General features: G+C 36.2%; 1 protein-coding gene across 2 annotated transcripts in view; it reads right to left on the reverse strand.

Annotated features, from left to right (window-relative positions):
• Positions 1-1289: 1289 nt before the first annotated feature.
• The window catches only part of USP53 (ubiquitin specific peptidase 53), a 33075-nt gene continuing 16752 nt past the window's right edge, over positions 1290-17612 (reverse strand). For both annotated transcript variants that reach the window (XM_065062751.1, XM_021298620.2), the window contains exons 12-16: positions 17054-17197; positions 16093-16825; positions 13193-13266; positions 5850-5949; positions 1290-5024 (exon numbers count right to left, since the gene is read on the reverse strand). In XM_065062751.1, the coding sequence (XP_064918823.1) occupies positions 4040-5024; positions 5850-5949; positions 13193-13266; positions 16093-16825; positions 17054-17197 (2036 nt within the window). In that variant the 3' untranslated portion in view covers positions 1290-4039. The remainder of the gene's footprint in view (positions 5025-5849; positions 5950-13192; positions 13267-16092; positions 16826-17053; positions 17198-17612) is intronic.

Genomic DNA, 17612 nt, shown 5'->3' on the forward strand with positions numbered 1-17612 from the left:
CCCGTTCCTGTAAGCTCCTTGTTTTCCGACACAGAAAGAGCAACACTTGTGTAAATTTTTCAGGGTAATAAAATCCTGAAGCAGATGTGATTTCTGGAGTGCCAAATACCCTTGGAGAAATGTAAAGCTAATGTCAAACAACCAGCAGCTTGATGTTTATTATTATTTTTTCTCTAGAAAAACTGTGTAGTATTAGTTCTTGGATCAGAAAGCACACTTGATGCTTCTTTTGTGTTTAGTGTATCTTCCAAAGGACTGTATAGCACTGGAAAAGTAACCAGATTTCTCTTCTCTGTAGAGCCACTATCTAATCACATGATGCACCTTATGAGAACAAGTGGTGGAAGACGAGGACCATTTGTGCAGTAGAAACAACTGGGAACATGACTTGCACCTGAATGCAAGATGCATATATATATATATATTTGTGTACACACTGTATCTTGAAGTATCTCTGGCTGTATCCTAATTATTACTGTTCAGGTTTTCACCTGTATTCTGTTTCTGTGTTCTAAACTGTGCCTTAAAGGTCACATAAGACAGCTCAACTGTGCTTCTGTAATTGATGCCTAAAGGTTTGTTAAGCAAAATGAGAATACTGTTTGAATAAAAGCAACTGAAAGGACAGAGTGTAGAGTGGCTGAAAATAAAACCCATCTCTTTCGTAGCTTTCTGTTTGACTCTCTGTTAGACCTTTCTCTTTTTGTACCACAGCATGCATGAGATTGTAGCTTCAGCGGTTACTGTGCCTTCCGAAACATGTCAGTGTTTAACAGTAGTAGCCTCCTGTCCTCTCTGATTTAGGTAGAGCAAGCTCTGACTTCCTTGCAATAAGCACTGAAGGAGGGAGCTTACAAGAAGAGACTTCCTGAGTAGCTGGCAGGTCTCATGTGAAGTACCCTCTTCCACATCCCTTCCATGGATGAATGTCAGTTGACAGCAATAGGTCAGGAATGGATTTCAGCTTCCATGTGCCCCATGAGAATTCATGTCACGCTATAGGGAGACTTTCAAAACAGTGTTAAGGAGTGTCTTGCATCTGCAGGAGATAGGTATTAAAATTGGTTTATGTATCTCACGTGGATTTAGAAAGCTGAATAGTTTTAACAGCTTTATAAACAATACTTCAGAAGATGAATTTTAGTGTTCAGAAAAAGGTAACCGTCATCTCTGCAAAGCTTTCAACCACGAGCAGCAATATTATCTGACATTGCTTTCCAGATCTGCATTTCTAAACAAACTTCTTTTCTTTTTTAGAAACATGGAGTACAAAAAGAACAGAAGACAAAGATACTTTAAATTTTTATCTGATAGTTTGAACAAGCAGGAGTTTGCAAGAAAATAATTCTAAAGACTGAAAAATATATTAATTACAAGACTTGTTAATGTATTTACTGTTACAAAAATTGTCTAGGCTCTTATACAAATCTATAGCAAGAAGGGGACATTTATAAAAAAATAAATAGGCACCCTAGGTAAGTTAAAACAAGTTATCACATATTAGTTAGCAAATATTACATACATGGAGTGCAGAGTCAAATATAAAAACAAAGGTGCCTTGATTAGCCGTCTATTTACTATTATAATTAAATACCTGGTAAACATGGGTCACATAGAAAGTTGTCTGGTAAGATTGCTTCAAGCAAAGCAAGGCGACTGAAGTACATCTAAATTACTAGAGCTATTTTAAAAATAAGTTTATCAGTTGTGCTTACTGGAAGCCAAATTCGTCAGTAATAATAGGCATTCATATTGCTTATTGTACAGAATTATCAACATTGCTATGCGTTTTTAAAAATAAGTGTTTTAACATCATTCACAGTTGTTGCTGTGCTATTCATACATAAAAATACTGTCATTTCAAATACAATATTTTTGCAAAATATTTTACAAATTATACATTATTTACAAATTCCAATAGTCTTTGTTTTTACACAAGTATTAGAAGACAGTTTTATTTAACTGGCTACATATTTTACGTAACATTGCTAGATGAACTAGAAAAGTGTAATTTACAGGTTCTGAAATCTCAAAAATATTACAGTTAGGAATATTCCAAGTTCTTACATTTTCAGGGTTCATTTCCTGTATTCAATTGATTTTCTTACAAAAGGATAACTGTAAGTTGCTGTTTACCAGCAGCCATACCTAAACATGCATAATTATTTGCACTACAAATTCTAGAATCATTTTTTTTTCCAAGTGCTACAACAAATTTTGATCAGGAAGGTAGAAATGAGATTAATCTGAGATACCTGCTTTGTTGCATATATCATGTTCCAGTTTTACTGTAAGCTACATGAATTTTTTTTAAAAGTGACCTTGACACAGAATAACAAAAACTACTGTTTAAATGTATACCTTGGATAATCACGCTAAGCAATTGTCAACATTTGGTTGAAGCACTAAAACTCACATAAGGTTTATAAATGTATAAAAGCCTTTCTGACTGACAGTGCAAGTATAAGCAAGAGTGTTTATTATGCATATTAAACCTTCTTGCATTATTTTCATGACTAAAAGGCATTGATGTTTAGATGTAATCAGCACCACCCCAAGTTAACCCTTTAGTACAAATAATGGCAAAATTTAGCCTTTTCAGATTGCGTGAGGCTTTGCTGACATTAATTCTAAGTTACACATTGTTTAATGTTACAGTAAGACTGGTCTCTGGTGCCACAAGACATAGTGGGTCATTTCAAACACTTGGGGCTGCCAGGAGGGAAAAATTCTGCTCACCCTTTTTTTCTCCCCAGGCCCCACTGGGCCATGTGCTGAGAGTTCTGTGCACTGATTGAACTAACCAAACCAAAGCAAACCAATCCTCCTCTTTGTTACTGAAATAAGTCAGGTTAACAAAAGACCTGGTAAATGCCAGAGCTGCCAAAACTGCAGGGCAGAGTGACAGAGCAGAGAGAAAGAAGAACCTCTTATTTTCGCAGCACACTGCAGTGTGAAAGGCTGCAGGTTCAGTCAGCCTGATCTGCTAAAACAGAAGGTATGTAGGACTGCTTCAAATAGGAAAGAAAGTTGTCAGTAAAATCAAATGTCCAATCCCCACTAAACATTGCTCAAAATGTCAAGCTGAAAAAGAGACAGGAAGTTCAATAAATAGCAGCATTGACTTTGCATGCAATTGTAGAATAAATCAGAACTGAACATAATAAATATACCTAAAACCTTACAAAATGAATCTTTCATAGCTGCATGATAACTCTGTATTTTAAAATTAGCATCCTATTCTGCTCTATCAGTTTGTAGCTTATGTCGTTAAATTGCATTTTAATAAGTTAAAGTATATAGCTTATAGGGTGAACAAATGTGATAAATGTGTTAGTTTAAAAATGTATACAAACATAGAGTAGGCATGTCACTAGGACAGTACTACTGCCATTTACTTGAATTCCCTTTTAAAATCTTATTTAACACTTGCAAAGCAGAACCATTTTTACAGAAATATTAAGGCTTTTCAAATAACGAGTTAGAAATTCTCTGAGTAAACCTGTATTAAAGACACAAACGTTTCTGAAAGCACACTCTCAGAGAAGTCAGCTAAAAATGCTGCCTCCTGCTACCCATCAGGACAAATGCTGCTCTATTATAGCTATATTGACTGCATTATATATGGTAATATGTTTATCCCTTTTGTTAGTCTAAGTATGTAGTGACCACAGTCTGAAGGGACACTTTTTAAACTGTAACTAATGAAATCTTACAAAATTAGTAGCATCTAGTTGATCCCACTGCTGTAAAATGAATACACCCAAAGGGACCTTTTTTAATATAAACTGTAGAAGACAAGCCAAGTAACAGAGGTAAGCATTAAGGCAACTAGAGCAACAAATCAAAGAGCCAGAAGTTTAGCACCTCTTCTCCTCTGTTTGTCTCTATTTGCATATTCATATAAACAGTCACAACTCCTAAGCAAAGTACAGTCAACTGGGTACCTACTTATCCCACGGACATTCAAGGTTTGTGCCCATTTACAAACTACATGAAATGCCAAAGTCTGATCCAGGTTTTTTATTATTTGAAGGATCTATCTAGTGCAGTGTATGCCTTCTACATTTGCCTTGTACCTTTGCTCGGATGTGGGGTGCCTGGGCTCAAGAGTAGCATGGTATGTAGCACTCAGGTCTACTCCAGCTGGTGGAGGATGCTTTTCTTTGGGAAAGCTTCCACTATCCGTAAAATACAGCTTGGGTCTCTGATGATATTTCATCCTGTATGTGTCAGTCATACAACTATCTACTGAAAAATAAGTTGTTAGGGATACACTTTCATTTCCATCCACATAGCCAGCACTTGGTCCTGTATGACGAGGTCCTTTCTTCAAAAAGTTTTCAGACACGGTCCAAAAGTCATTAACTGCTAAGCGAGGTGGAGAATCCGCTTTATGAACAAACAATTCATTCCCTTGAAATGGCTCTTTCAACATTTGTTCATTTATAAATATACTTGCTTCTGATGCAGATTTTAAAGGTGTACCTGTTTGCCTTAATGGATTATTTTGCAACACCTCTGTCGATTTTACATCAGCTGCTGAGTTGTTTTCTGATCCTGGCAAAATATTCAGAGCATATTTCTTTGGTGGTAAAGGGGGAGGAATATTCTGGTAAACTGCTTCGGGGACCCAAAGAGCATCTGCCCTTCGGAGTGGGTGCCTGGCATGTTCACCGGGAGGGGGAAGCACCATGGGCCTTTCTGACAGGTTCTGTGGCACACAAAGCGACAACCCCACCTTGGGACCAAATGTTCTTGCGTGGTGAGGCTGTGGCTGGGAAGATGAGTGAAGGTCATTGTTGATCAGCTTCCTTCCACAGACATTTTCTGTATAGGGGTGGGGTACGCCATCAGCACAGTACACTGACACATTCACCTTCTCAAACTTGTCTGGATTAAGCCACTCTGAAGAATTCTGCTCGTTTGCCTTGTTCCTACTTTCTGACTTAACAATGTCTTTAAGAACTGGCTGTAGACTTGATGATGGGAAAAGTTTCCTATTGGTCTCGGGCATTTCAGCTCTAAAACGCAAAAATACACAGGATGTAAGTATCCATAAAAACACAAGAAAAAACTCAAATAACCTAAGGATTTTTTTCAAAGACAGCTTTGGTAACACTGCTTAAATATTCAAACTGACTAGAGAACTGGGATCTCCTTAACATACAGCCATTTGATTATAAGTTGTATTAAATAACTCCAAGTTTTCTTTGATTTGAAATGTAAAGTGCCCCAAAAATCTCTGCAAGAGATTTGAGTATCTGTAAGGCAAGATAAATTCCTCAACATTCGGGCATATGTCAAACATGACCTCTGCTCTCTTCTAAGCATCTTGGTGACTCAGTCTGATACATCCATTTTTCAAATATCAGATGGTACTTCTGGGTGTTAAATTTGTACTTAGATTCTTGATTTTTAGGAGGTACTGAGCACTTACAGTTCAAATTAGAAACAAGAGGTATATATCTGCAGCTTCTGAACAGAAGTTACCTTTTCTTCCCCTTCCAGCCAAACTTTTCAAAACTTTATGGGGTTATTGCACTAACCACAAATTGTTTAATCACTGCCTGTTGTACTATATAAATTCAAACCAGAAAAAAATATTAAAACCCTGTGCTCTGGTAAGGTGGTTTAAAACAACGTAAGTTATTTGGTTCCACTGACAGCATCAAAACTAAAGACGGAGCATTTAGCTCCATCAATTACAGAAAATACAAAAGGCATTGTCTGTCAAAAATATTCAAGACTTTAGCTTTTATATACTTAATATTATTGATTACTATCACAAAACAGAATTCAGGATTTCTTAAAATATTACATAGTAAATTAACACTAGTATTAGTTACCTCTTTACTGGAGGACTGGGCACCTGCAAATGTAATTCTGGTGAGAAATTAACGTGAGGTCTGTAGTTAACTTCTGAATTTATCTGGTCTTTCTTCAAGTCTGGGGATAGAAGAAAAAATATTTCAAAATAATCAGAAATACAGTCCGAAGTCCTTCCTTGTAATTCCTTAGAGGTCACAAAAACAAACAAAACACAACAGGACAATTAATTATTTTCAAGATCTGACATGAATCAAAATAACCATTTTGAAGAAAATCCGTCACAGAAGGTTAAGATCTTATATTTATCCAAAATAATCTGTAGGAAATGTTTGGCTTTCAATGTTACCAGAAAATAGTAATTACAATTTTGAAGTCCTACAGACATGCTTAAAAGATCATCTTAACATTTCATCTAAAGTACATTTTCAAAAGCAGATTTTTATGAAAGCACGTTTATTCAAATATCCAGTCATTTAAATTACAAAATAAAAGCTATTTATGATTTCTGAAATTTTATGTGATGTAATAATAACCAAAATGAATTAATACTGTAGGGATTGAGGGGCATTTTGTTTTTCAACATTTTTTTTGTTCATTTGGGTTTTGTTGGTTGGGGGGGATGGTTTGTTTTGTTTATTAAGAAATGCAACATGCGTTCTTTGAAAAAGATTTTAAAATGTAACAACAAACTACAGTTCATAGAGATGTTGAACAGAGAGAGAACACTCTCAGCTGCAAGACCTAAACACACAACATGAGAGTGCCTGGGCCAGTGCTACTACACTCACACTCTAGAAGCTCCTTTTATTCACCAGGCAAAGAATCACTCTCTGAAAATACAGTTTCTGAACAATGCGGCTTCTAGTTGACAGTAAATAAAGGGAGCATTGAAGTATCCATGTTGACACCACATAGAATAAAACACTATCTTGGCAAGTGACAAGCAAGTCTATTTGTTTAGAGCTAGATATTGCAAATTTTCCTAATGCAACGATTTGCCCATTATAATCAGTCACCTGGTCTGAACCAATTCAAAAGCAGCTTTATTTTGTATATGTGTAGACTAGTTCATATAACTGCTATGCCTATTTCAGAAAAACAGGAATTAAATTCAAAACCAGCAGTACACATTGTCTGAGTTCTAGTAGAACAAACCCCTGTTAAGTGGACAGTACTAACTTAGCCAACTTCCAACCGGCAACATAGGCTGTTCCATACTTTCATCAACAAAACGTACAAAAACTTCGAATCTATTCTTAGATTAGAAAAGCTTACCAAAATTATTACATTTTTAAATTTACTTGTTATTTCCTCAAGTTTAAATAAAGTCTCGGAACTTCTGACTCGTGAACGAGTCAAAACATCAACAACAGAAAAGAACTAAATGAAAAACTTTGGGTGATGCTAGTGGGTGGTACGTGAGGGTCAATATCTGCTCTATCTTTAACTGATGAAAGACTGAAGACACTAAATCTTTGACAAAGAACACAGGTTGTAGAGGCTAAAAAGGTGTATAGAACAAGAGACAAAGCTTCCAACATGGCTTTCCTTTGAGCCTCAAAAAAAAAATTCTTGCTATTCTAGCATGAAAAACAATATGACAACTACTCAGAAAGAATATTTATGGGAAAACATTGTTCCTGTTGTTCCCGAGTGAGCCCCTGTGATTCTGGCAAGGGACAAATAATTAACCTGAAAGTTCAAAATTGCTCCAGTGGGCCATGGCATCAGAGCTAACTAACAGCAAGGTAATATTCCAAACAGAAAACATTTAATGTTTTTTATGAAGATTTTAATGAACTGTAAATCGCTTTATTAACAAAAAAGCACAGGCTCTGACACATTATTTTCTGTGACTATTTCCAATTCAGATTTAATTTTAGTCCCAATTTCAGGATACAGTCCTAGGAAAGAATTAGTTAAATAATTTGCTAGATTAGCAGTGTCTGAAGCTAGCGTTTTGAGCTTTCAGACTTTGAGTATATCGACTTTTATACAAGACCACATATACTTAAAAATCCCTAATAAATTGCCCATACAAGTGCTCCAAAATTCCCCAAAACACCTGATGTGAAGAGCACTCCAAGGCAAACTGTTAAGGAATTGAGCGGGTTCAGTCCTTCCCAGAGGCAGTGACAGAACCCGGTCAGAAGGAGGCAGCAAAGGATAATTAGCAGTTCCCTTGGCGTGGCCATGGCACATTCAGCCAAAGCTGCTCAGTTGATACCAGGTGGTTTGTGCCTTCAGAATTCCAGCTAACTTAAAAATAGATGTGTTATTTTCTCTTCTGCTGACAGGATATCCATGCATGGTTATAACCGAATGCAGACGCCATTGGGAATTTTGGCTGTAGGTTCTTTGCAAACCTAAATATGGGACAGACAAGCACTGTGCTCAGCTGGAGACTGACACCCTTATCAATGGGTCATAAGAATCTTACCAGTAAATGAAATGTAACTCTGGTTTCTCAAGTACAAACCAGTCTGCTTTTAAGATTTATAAACATCTATTTTCACATCTGAATAGCCAATCTAGACTTTCAAATGATTTATAGCCATTCTATAGCCAACAGGTTAGACAGACAAGTTCTCCTCTAATATATCCATTTACACCTACAGAACATTTGCAAAAATCTGCAATTTCTGAAGAAAAAAAAAAAATCAGTTTCCTTCTAATGTGTTTTAGCTGCATGTTTCCTGTATTTTTAATCTATTTTTTTTTAAGTGGGCAACAAAAACACCCAAGGAGTAATATTTTTTGTAAGTAGTATTGTGGCAAGTCCTCTCCCTGAACCCAGACATTTTTCTATATTGAATTGACATGACAAATGAACTTACTGGAAGCTTTAGAAATGTGGAAGAAAAACGTTGTCCCAGTCAAGAAGGTAAACACATTATAACTAGTCTAAAATAGAATGTTATTTTTAAAAAACAATTACCATCTTATATTAAAAAAAATCCTAATATTCAAGAAAGTTGCAAAGCATTTCTTCTATATTCACTAGTAGGGTTTTTTTGCCATGGCTTTAAACATCTGGGAAAAAATGAAAATAAAGTTTCACTGTTCTTTTTTGGGGTAGGATGCTGTAAATGTGCATGTGTTTGAGAGTTTAAAAAAGTTCCGAGGTGAAACAACAGTTGACAAAGAACACCAGCTATTACCCTCCATTTATTCTGATCTGCCTGTCTCAAGAAGTTTATCAGGTTTCTGGTTTATAACCCAAACCTCAACCTTTGCATCATCTATTTTAAATTTTAAACTTCTCACATTAATAAAGTGAATTACAAATGTGAGAGCACTTTATATTTCAGTTGTCACGGGCTGCTTGGCTATATTTGGAAATTAAGAAAGTTTAGAGGGTTGAGGTTTTTTTGGTTTGGTTGGTTTGCTTTGTTTGTTTAAACCATAATCTAGAATTTAAAGACACTCCAGTAAAGCATTTATTTTGTTTCATGTTAAGTATTTAAACCTAACCTTCCCAACAGAAATGCCTTTTATTAAAAACGTCAAGAGTAGCAATTTCATGAAGACATCTGTGCCATAGGAATCGGGGTTGTCACGAAAGCCACTAAAAGCCCTTTATGATTAAAAGTGATCATCAGTAGCTAGCACAGAGACTGCTCTAAAAATCCATTTTAAAATTCTAGAGCCCTTAGCTATTTCCAAGAATTATTGTAATCTTTCTTCAACTTGAAGAATGCGAGGTTGGAAATTTTCCCCTCACACTGTTCACGTCACATGTTCTTTATAAACAAAAATATTAGCCTCCGCACTTCAAGTTCAAACTTCAGAAACGCCAGCTCATCAATATAAATTACAGATACTGTTTCTGCTTACATTATCCATTATTACTTATCCACATTTTCCTGCCAAGATCTGACCACACAAATTAGTGATTGGCCTTGTGGGACATTTGCTTAAGCACTTGTTACCTATTGCTTACTATAAGTGAAAGAAGCAGCCATTTAATCTGCATAACTGCTGTGTGATCCAATGTTACTATCTTTATAACACTCTAACAATAAGTTTATTTTTGTAAGTCAAGGACAGAATTCCAACTGCTGAACAGTGGCCTTATTCAGCTCCAGTTGAAAACAAGGAACTAGTGAGCCACAGTTATATAAATGGTGGGCATAATTAAACATCCAACATAATTTCCATAAGAAGCTTTCCACACCAAAAAAATACCCAGAGAGATTTTTTTCAAGTTGCCATGAGCAGCTAACAAGGATTTTGCACATTCCATTCCTCTCTCAGAAAGTACTGGGCATTGTTTCTTAAAGTACTGTTTTCTAGGAGTGTGTTTGGTACTCACCTACCAGTTCATGCCTTGTTCATCATATTCAGAGATAAAACATAACTGCAAATGACTGCTATTGTCCTTGCTAAAGGTGCCCTGACACACTTTTTAGCCAACCAAAAAGCTGAGGCCAAATAAACCTTTAAGCCCACTTACATGTGTACTGATCAAATTCCTCAATTTCCAGCCCATTAACTACTTCCACTAAAAGTACTGCTTTCCAAAACATGCACACATGTGAGAACTTCACACTTGATTTAGAATGCATACCTCTTTCTTATGAAACTATTCAAAAGTTAGTTACTGAATTAAAATTACTGAATAGATGGGATTTTATCATTGTTTCATGACAATTATTGTGACTTTTATGATAACTCTAAGGATCGCTTGGAATCACTACACTTTTTTGAAGAAAATGTATGATGCATGTTGAAAGTTATAAGTATACTTAAGTACAGTACATGGTTCTTTCCAGAGAATACACATTACTAAGCTTAAACATTTTTTGAACCCCCTATTTCTCATTCTGATAGAGTCCTTTATATATTTTTCACTAGTGGTTTTTGTTTGTTTTTTCTTTTTTTTTGGTACACAAGTGTTGAATTTTTTCACTAGTATGGTTAAGTATAGTATAGTACAGAACAAAAGCAGAATAAATGTCAAGCAAAACCAGGTCTTTGCATTCCATTCAATATCAATTTAGAGTTAGGTTTTGTTCTTCTTCTTGTTGTTGTTGTCGTCACAATAAACAAACACCAAATCAGTTTTCTTTCTACAAGCAAAAATAAGTTGGAATAATGACAAAACTGGTATGGCAACCCTCCCCCCTGCAATTGAAGTCTTAGAAGAAACTAAACTGTACGTTATTTGAAATGAAGTATGATATCTATAAAAATCAAACATTTCCTGGGGAAGTGGCCTAATATTTAGTGCACCTCTTTGTACAAGCACCATTCCATTGTTCCAGCAACAGTAGATAACGTTTTGGCTGGCCTCATGCTGACCTATAATATTTATAAGTCCAAGGCATTTATCAACTTTATAAAAACCCAACAGACATATTAGTATGTAAAAGGAAGTAGACTTCCTTATTACAAGTGTTTCTTCCTGATACTGCTTCATATCTTGAAGGAAAACAAACGGTACCACGGTCTACCCATACATTTTTTAAAAAATTTCCTTAGTATCCACCAAGAAAGCTCATGGAAATGCTTTTGGGGAAAACACAGTGTCTTTTTGGGGGCAGGAGGGGACGGGATGGTAAATAAATGTGCACACTTGCTAAAACAAAACAAAACATTAACCCGAGAAATATGTTCTCAAAGCAGAATCTAAGCAATGGAAATAGATATTTACATGTGAATGTTTCCACTGGATTAAAAAGAAAGCATTGATTAAGGCCAGTGAAAATGAATTATACTGGATATTTTATGCCGGCAGAGAGCCACGCAAAATCAAAGAATCATTGAACGATAGAATGGTTTGGGCTGGAAATTACCTTTAAAGATCATCCAAGTCCAACTCCCCTGCCCTGGGCAAAGACATCTTTCACTGCGTCAGATTGCTCAAAGTCCCATCCAACCTGACCTTGACACTTCCAGTGACATTACCCCTTGTCATGTTACTACAGGCCTTAATAAAATCAGTAATACTGGCAAACAACAGTGGGTTTGGTTCCTGTACAGAGAACCTACAATGGCCCGAGGCAGTTACACATTGGCCACATAATAAGATGGCAGTGACGTATGACACACACAAGGAAGGCCAAACTGTTCTACCAACCTATAAAGCAAACGATTTGTAACAAAACACGTCAGGAGAGGAGCACTGTTTCAAGAAGAATCATTACATCCTGATTATCCAACAGTTTGTAAAGAAACGTAAGAAGTAGCTGTGGCCTTTCAGAACGATACTTACATGTTCCACCCCAAATTACTGTCTTTAAAATACAAACAGGAGCTACAAAAAAATGAAAGTCACCTAGCCTGTTACTTTGGTGCTAGAGGTCATGTGAAACAACTGTTGGGGAGACGTGTCGTGCTTTTACGTGACTCAGGACACAGCTAGGCACTGCCAGTGACATCTGAAAGGACATGCTAAGAACAGGTGAACTTCTGCCGTGCATATTCATGGCATAGCACAGAAGTTGGGAACTCCCACTGTTGCTACTGTATTAACACAATTTTCCTTACACAATGGTGAAGCACTGTTAAAAACAAATCAAAACAAAACAAAAAACAAACAAACAAACAAAAATAAAACCAAACCAACCAACCAAACAAACAAAAAAAAAACCAAACCAAAAATACCCACCAAAATCAAACCACAAAACCAACCAACCCCTCTGTCTGGGAACCCATATATAATGGCAGATAGCTAGAAATCCATTTACACTGTACATGTGCTCTACAAGAAAGCCAAGAAACTTAACAAATGACAGTGCTCTGTGGAACAGAATGCTTCAAATACCCATGAAAAAAGTGATACAGTTATTGAACTGCTGCTCCATCACATTTCCATCAAAAAGTACCCAGAAGGGATATGAACACTTTCTATCTTTATCCATCAGTGTAACTCACTGAAAAGGTTAAAAACGTGAACAAGAACAGGATTTGGAATTCACAAAAAACCCACAAACCAGATTTCTTTTGCCATTTTAAAAAGACAGAGTACACAGGCTCTGATGAGTCAGCTCTTCACTGAAAAAAGTACACAAAAATATTCTAACATCACAGCCAAAACAGCCACAAATTCCATGCTGATTTTCTGCTAATCCACCTAAATACAGTCAATCTGATGCACAAATTTTCTAATTCTGAAATATCTGGCTACGGCTTGTAACAACAACAACAAAAAAAAGCCATGATAAATAGTATATACATTTTTCAATTTTATAAAATGTCATGACATTAACTTATGCAGCAAATTTACAAAATACAAAAGGCTAATCAGAAATCTGTCCAACTCTTGCGTGATATTAGTAGGTTAGTATTAAAATTTTGTAGATCTACATTAATTTTTAGAAAACCTCTTATTCTTTATACTAGTTCAAGTTCTTACCATAGAAGTTTCGGTTCTGCTGGGATACTGAATGTAACACATTGTCAGCTTTTTTGGTCGACAAGTTCTGTTCGCTGTAGAAGAAGCAAACATGTAAGCTGAAGGCTTAAACTACGGATGTATGGTCACAAGCTTTATTGTCTTGAATGCATAAAAACTTTGTCTATGTGAAAATGACTCTTATCATCCCTGTCATACTTTTTACTAACTCACACACATTACAGAAGATAGATAACAGTGGTGGCCCTTTAACACTTTTAACACCGCTCCCACACATGATAGCCTGTGCTCATACAGAGGAATTTAGGAATACCTAAAGCCTTTCAGATGGACAGGTAAAAAACATTCAGTTTGTGAGGCTGGCATTCCCACTTTGTTCTGGAGACTGGATGCCCACTCATCCCAGTCCTACTCTAGAGTATAACAGCAGCACACCTAATATGCAGCATACAAGATTTGCTTTTTAATATCTCATCAGCCTGCTTAAAGACAACTGGTTCCCAAAGTTATCAACAATAGAAAAATGAACTGTCACCTGTGAGAAACAACTACTAAAACTTTTTTTTCTCAAACTGTAAGAAAACTGGAGGATTGCAGCAGCAATCCCAAGAGAAGGGGAGAAAAAAAATCAGCAGATTTAGTAAGTCTTGCTGCTTCAGTTAAGTAAAGAGCATGCCAACCCAGACAGGGAGCTGACAAACACCCTGCCAATTCCTTCCTCCTCCAGAAGTAAGGCAGGGAAGAAAATACACAGCGGTAATTAAAATAAAAAATAAAATACTGTTATTGAAAGGACAGGAAAACAAGAAAAATACTGAAAGGGTCAGGAAGAAGGGAGAAAAAAAACAATAGGAAATAAACCACTTTTTTTTAACCTTCTAAAAGGTAAAAACCTTTATTTACCTTCTTTTTTTTTAACTTCTAAAAGAACTCTCACATAATCAATTTGTATTGTGCTGTTTTTATGAGAAAAACCTGAATGGGTAAAAGGGAACGAGTGGGTGTAGTCAGTCAGTTCTAATTACCCGCTATAGAAAATTCTTCTGAAAGCCCCAAGAAGTCGTTTTTATTTTTGTTTGACAAATATTTAAACAACAGGGTAAGCAGATTCTTAATGAACTAAGTTGCTTCAAATTTATCATAATCTCTTTCATAAAAAGACATGCAGCATTTGGGCATCCCATTACCTCTTGGGCATGTTTAAAAATGAGGCATGATTAAAACTGTAGAAATCACTGTTCTAGGCAACTGTAAGCACTGAAAATATAAACATGGCTTGGAATGGCTTTACACATATTTATATTATTATCCAATAAAAGCCCATAAGGTCCTGGTATAGTGGGGTTTTGTACAGTTGGGTGGGAGGAGAAAGGCGGGAGTGGGTGAGGAAAAGAGGGGAATAGATAAAGGCACGAGGTAAAAAGTGTTTTTTAATGGGAAGTGGACACCACAGTCATAATCTCCAGTTCAGAAAGTTCATAAAGCAGCCAAACAGGTCAAAATAATACACTTAGAAAATACCACTCTATCTGTTGTCTTCTTTCATAAGCATCTGCTACCAGCTACCGGTATAGACTGAATGCACGTTAGAGAAACCTTTGCTCCTATCCTGGCACGGTCATTTTTTCTGTCTTTATTTATGCTTCTACATGTAAAATAAAATAATTCCTAGGAAACTAAGAACCAAGCAAATAACTGATTTTGTTTTCTTGCAGTTTCAAAATAATCAAAGGTATTTCAATTCATCCAGAAGCTGTATTTTCCACATTTTAAATAAAAATTTTGTTTTGATAACTTGCTATAATACTTTATTAAATAAATTTTAAAATTTTACATCTCTGCTTAGAGAAGTCAGAGCCTTTTCATTTCCTGGTATTTGCTATTCTCTTTTCACAACAATGTATGACTCAAAATTTGCTCAAATTTACCAATAATTTGTGACTAGGCTTGGTTTCACAATTGTGCTCTTCCATTTTATGGACATAAACAACACTCAAAAGAAGATTGTATGGGTTCTAGTAGGAACTAAGTTCCACATGAGGTTTAAGATGCATGATACAGAAAACCGCATGCAAAAGGTGAATAACTTTGTATTTCACAACGTCACATAATCATGTAAGTTGGAAGAGAGCTCTTCATATCATCTAGTCCAACTTCTCCTACCAAAACAAGAGTCAACTACTGCAGGCTGCCCAGGATCACGTCCAGTTGGGTTATGAGTATCTCCACAGAGACTCCGCAGCCTCTCCGGATAACACACTTGTTACTAGCATACATCAGTTCTCAGTAAGTTTAACAAAATTTGGCTACTAACCACATTTTTGGCCAGTTTTAGTAACTTTACACTTTTCCACAAAGATATGTTTCAAGCAGGTCAGTGAATTATCAAGTGACCAATATGTATCTGATGTGTTCTAGAAAACTGAATTTCAGAACAATGACTAGTAACAGTATATGACTCATCTACTGACATTCCCATCTTTTTGTTGGGGGCCTGTCTGTACAACTGTTATAGATAAGATTTATATAGACTCCTGTATTCCATTACAGATGCAAGTCACCCACAATCTGAAAAGATTGTAACTAAGGAAGTGTAGCAATTATTTCAAATTAACACACCCTGCCCCTCAGCAGGGCTTAGCAGTTCTGGCTCAGCGCCATAAGAATGTGGCTCAGTGCCTTCCACACAGAACTAGTGCTGTAGCCACAGAGCAAAGGTAAACTTTACCCTTAATTGTCCGCACCCTTATTTCTAGATATGTTACTAGCTTTCTACCTGACCTCAAGCATATGGAGTTCCAAAGCATGTTTTCTTGACTGGTTTTGAAACACATGAACATCAGAACAACTTATTCGACTGTAAAGAAAATCTGTATGAGTTCTAGAAGCAAAAGCATTACCTGCAGGAAGCACTTTCTTTAACATTCTTGACATCTGCTGCATTGATTCCTTCAATAATAGGTGAGTCTGGGTTTGCAGATCCATTGCTGATATGATCACTGCTTTCATATCCAGATTCTGTCCTCTGAATCTGCCAGTTATCACCATGGATTTTTCTCTCTGTAAATCCTTTGCTTTTTTCAGCATTCCCTTTCCCCTCCGAATCCAGTGAACTTCGACTTCCTGTATCCTGTTTTGTTTCATCTTCATATATAGTCATTAAACCTTTCTGAATTTGGTTCTCTTTTGGCCAATGGTTAAAGCTTCGTTCCTTTTCATGTTTAGGTTTACTGTTCAGATTTGCCTTGTGCTTTGGGCTATGCTGCTTTTTCTCAGTCTCACTGAAAATACTGTCTACATTTAGTGTCTCTCGCATAGGTTTCCAACCTTTACTTCTGCTTCTGCTGCTGATGATACTTCCTTTGTCCCTAGATTCTTGACTAGTGTCTGTATCGTAGCCAGTGACACCATCAGTCCGGGTCCTGATCATTGGTTTCTCCCCAGCAGGAAAAGCTTCTGTTTTATTCGATCCAAGCACCTGTACAGAAAGCTTTGCTTGGTGAGGTGCATTGTCAGGCTTATAGGAGCCTCTGCCCTGGCTGCTGTATATGCGCTGATCAGCACATTGTCTAAGTCCATTTCCAACTGGAGGAGACCCCGATTTAACATTGGAACGATCTTCCCCAATCAGATCTTATAAGAAGGAAAAGAAAAAAACACCATTAAAGGGCTCATTAATATTTAACTGATATCATTACAGTACATATTTTTCTTATACTATCTCAACAAATTCGGTACGTATTTCAGAATACTGAAAAAGAGGAAACTCCAATTGTACAGTCTGTTCTCTTAAAAGGAGCTAGTATTGATGCTAGAAGCTATTTAACCCATTGATTATCTGGTCACATTTTTAAAACATACCTCTTTGTCTCCCAGACTCTTTTCTTGGTCCTTTGTCTGCATCTTTTCGTAAAGATGAGAAGTTTTTCATATCAGCAGCTTTCTGAGCACACTCTCTGGATAGGTCCTTTAGCCTGTCCTTTTGATCACCATAACCCAACTTAGCTGCAAAATTAGTTTTTGCCAAAGATCATTACTAAAAAGTTATTAATAATCAAACACACAAATATATTTATGTACCATAACATTAAAAAAAAACGGTACTACTTAAAAAGAGTAATGAATTACATAACACGGATTAAGAAAATGAGAGATATATAGTATAGACACAAGCATAGAAGTATCTCCAAGGAGTCCACTAAATGGAACTCATGAAAGTAACCTTAGTATTATGTCAAGCATATCTTACAAACACCTCAATAAAATCAAATGCTCGAGCCATTTTCAAAGCAGGCACTACTTACATATTTTTTTTTTTTTTTAATTATACTGAAAAAGTGAATTTAAATTTAATCTTGTCTAAATGTGAAAGTTTGCTTTTAACAAAGCAGTGGAGTCACTGCTTATAAAACAAATCTAT

This window comes from Columba livia, chromosome 4 (assembly GCF_036013475.1).
Source record: "Columba livia isolate bColLiv1 breed racing homer chromosome 4, bColLiv1.pat.W.v2, whole genome shotgun sequence".
Taxonomy (NCBI): domain Eukaryota; kingdom Metazoa; phylum Chordata; class Aves; order Columbiformes; family Columbidae; genus Columba; species Columba livia.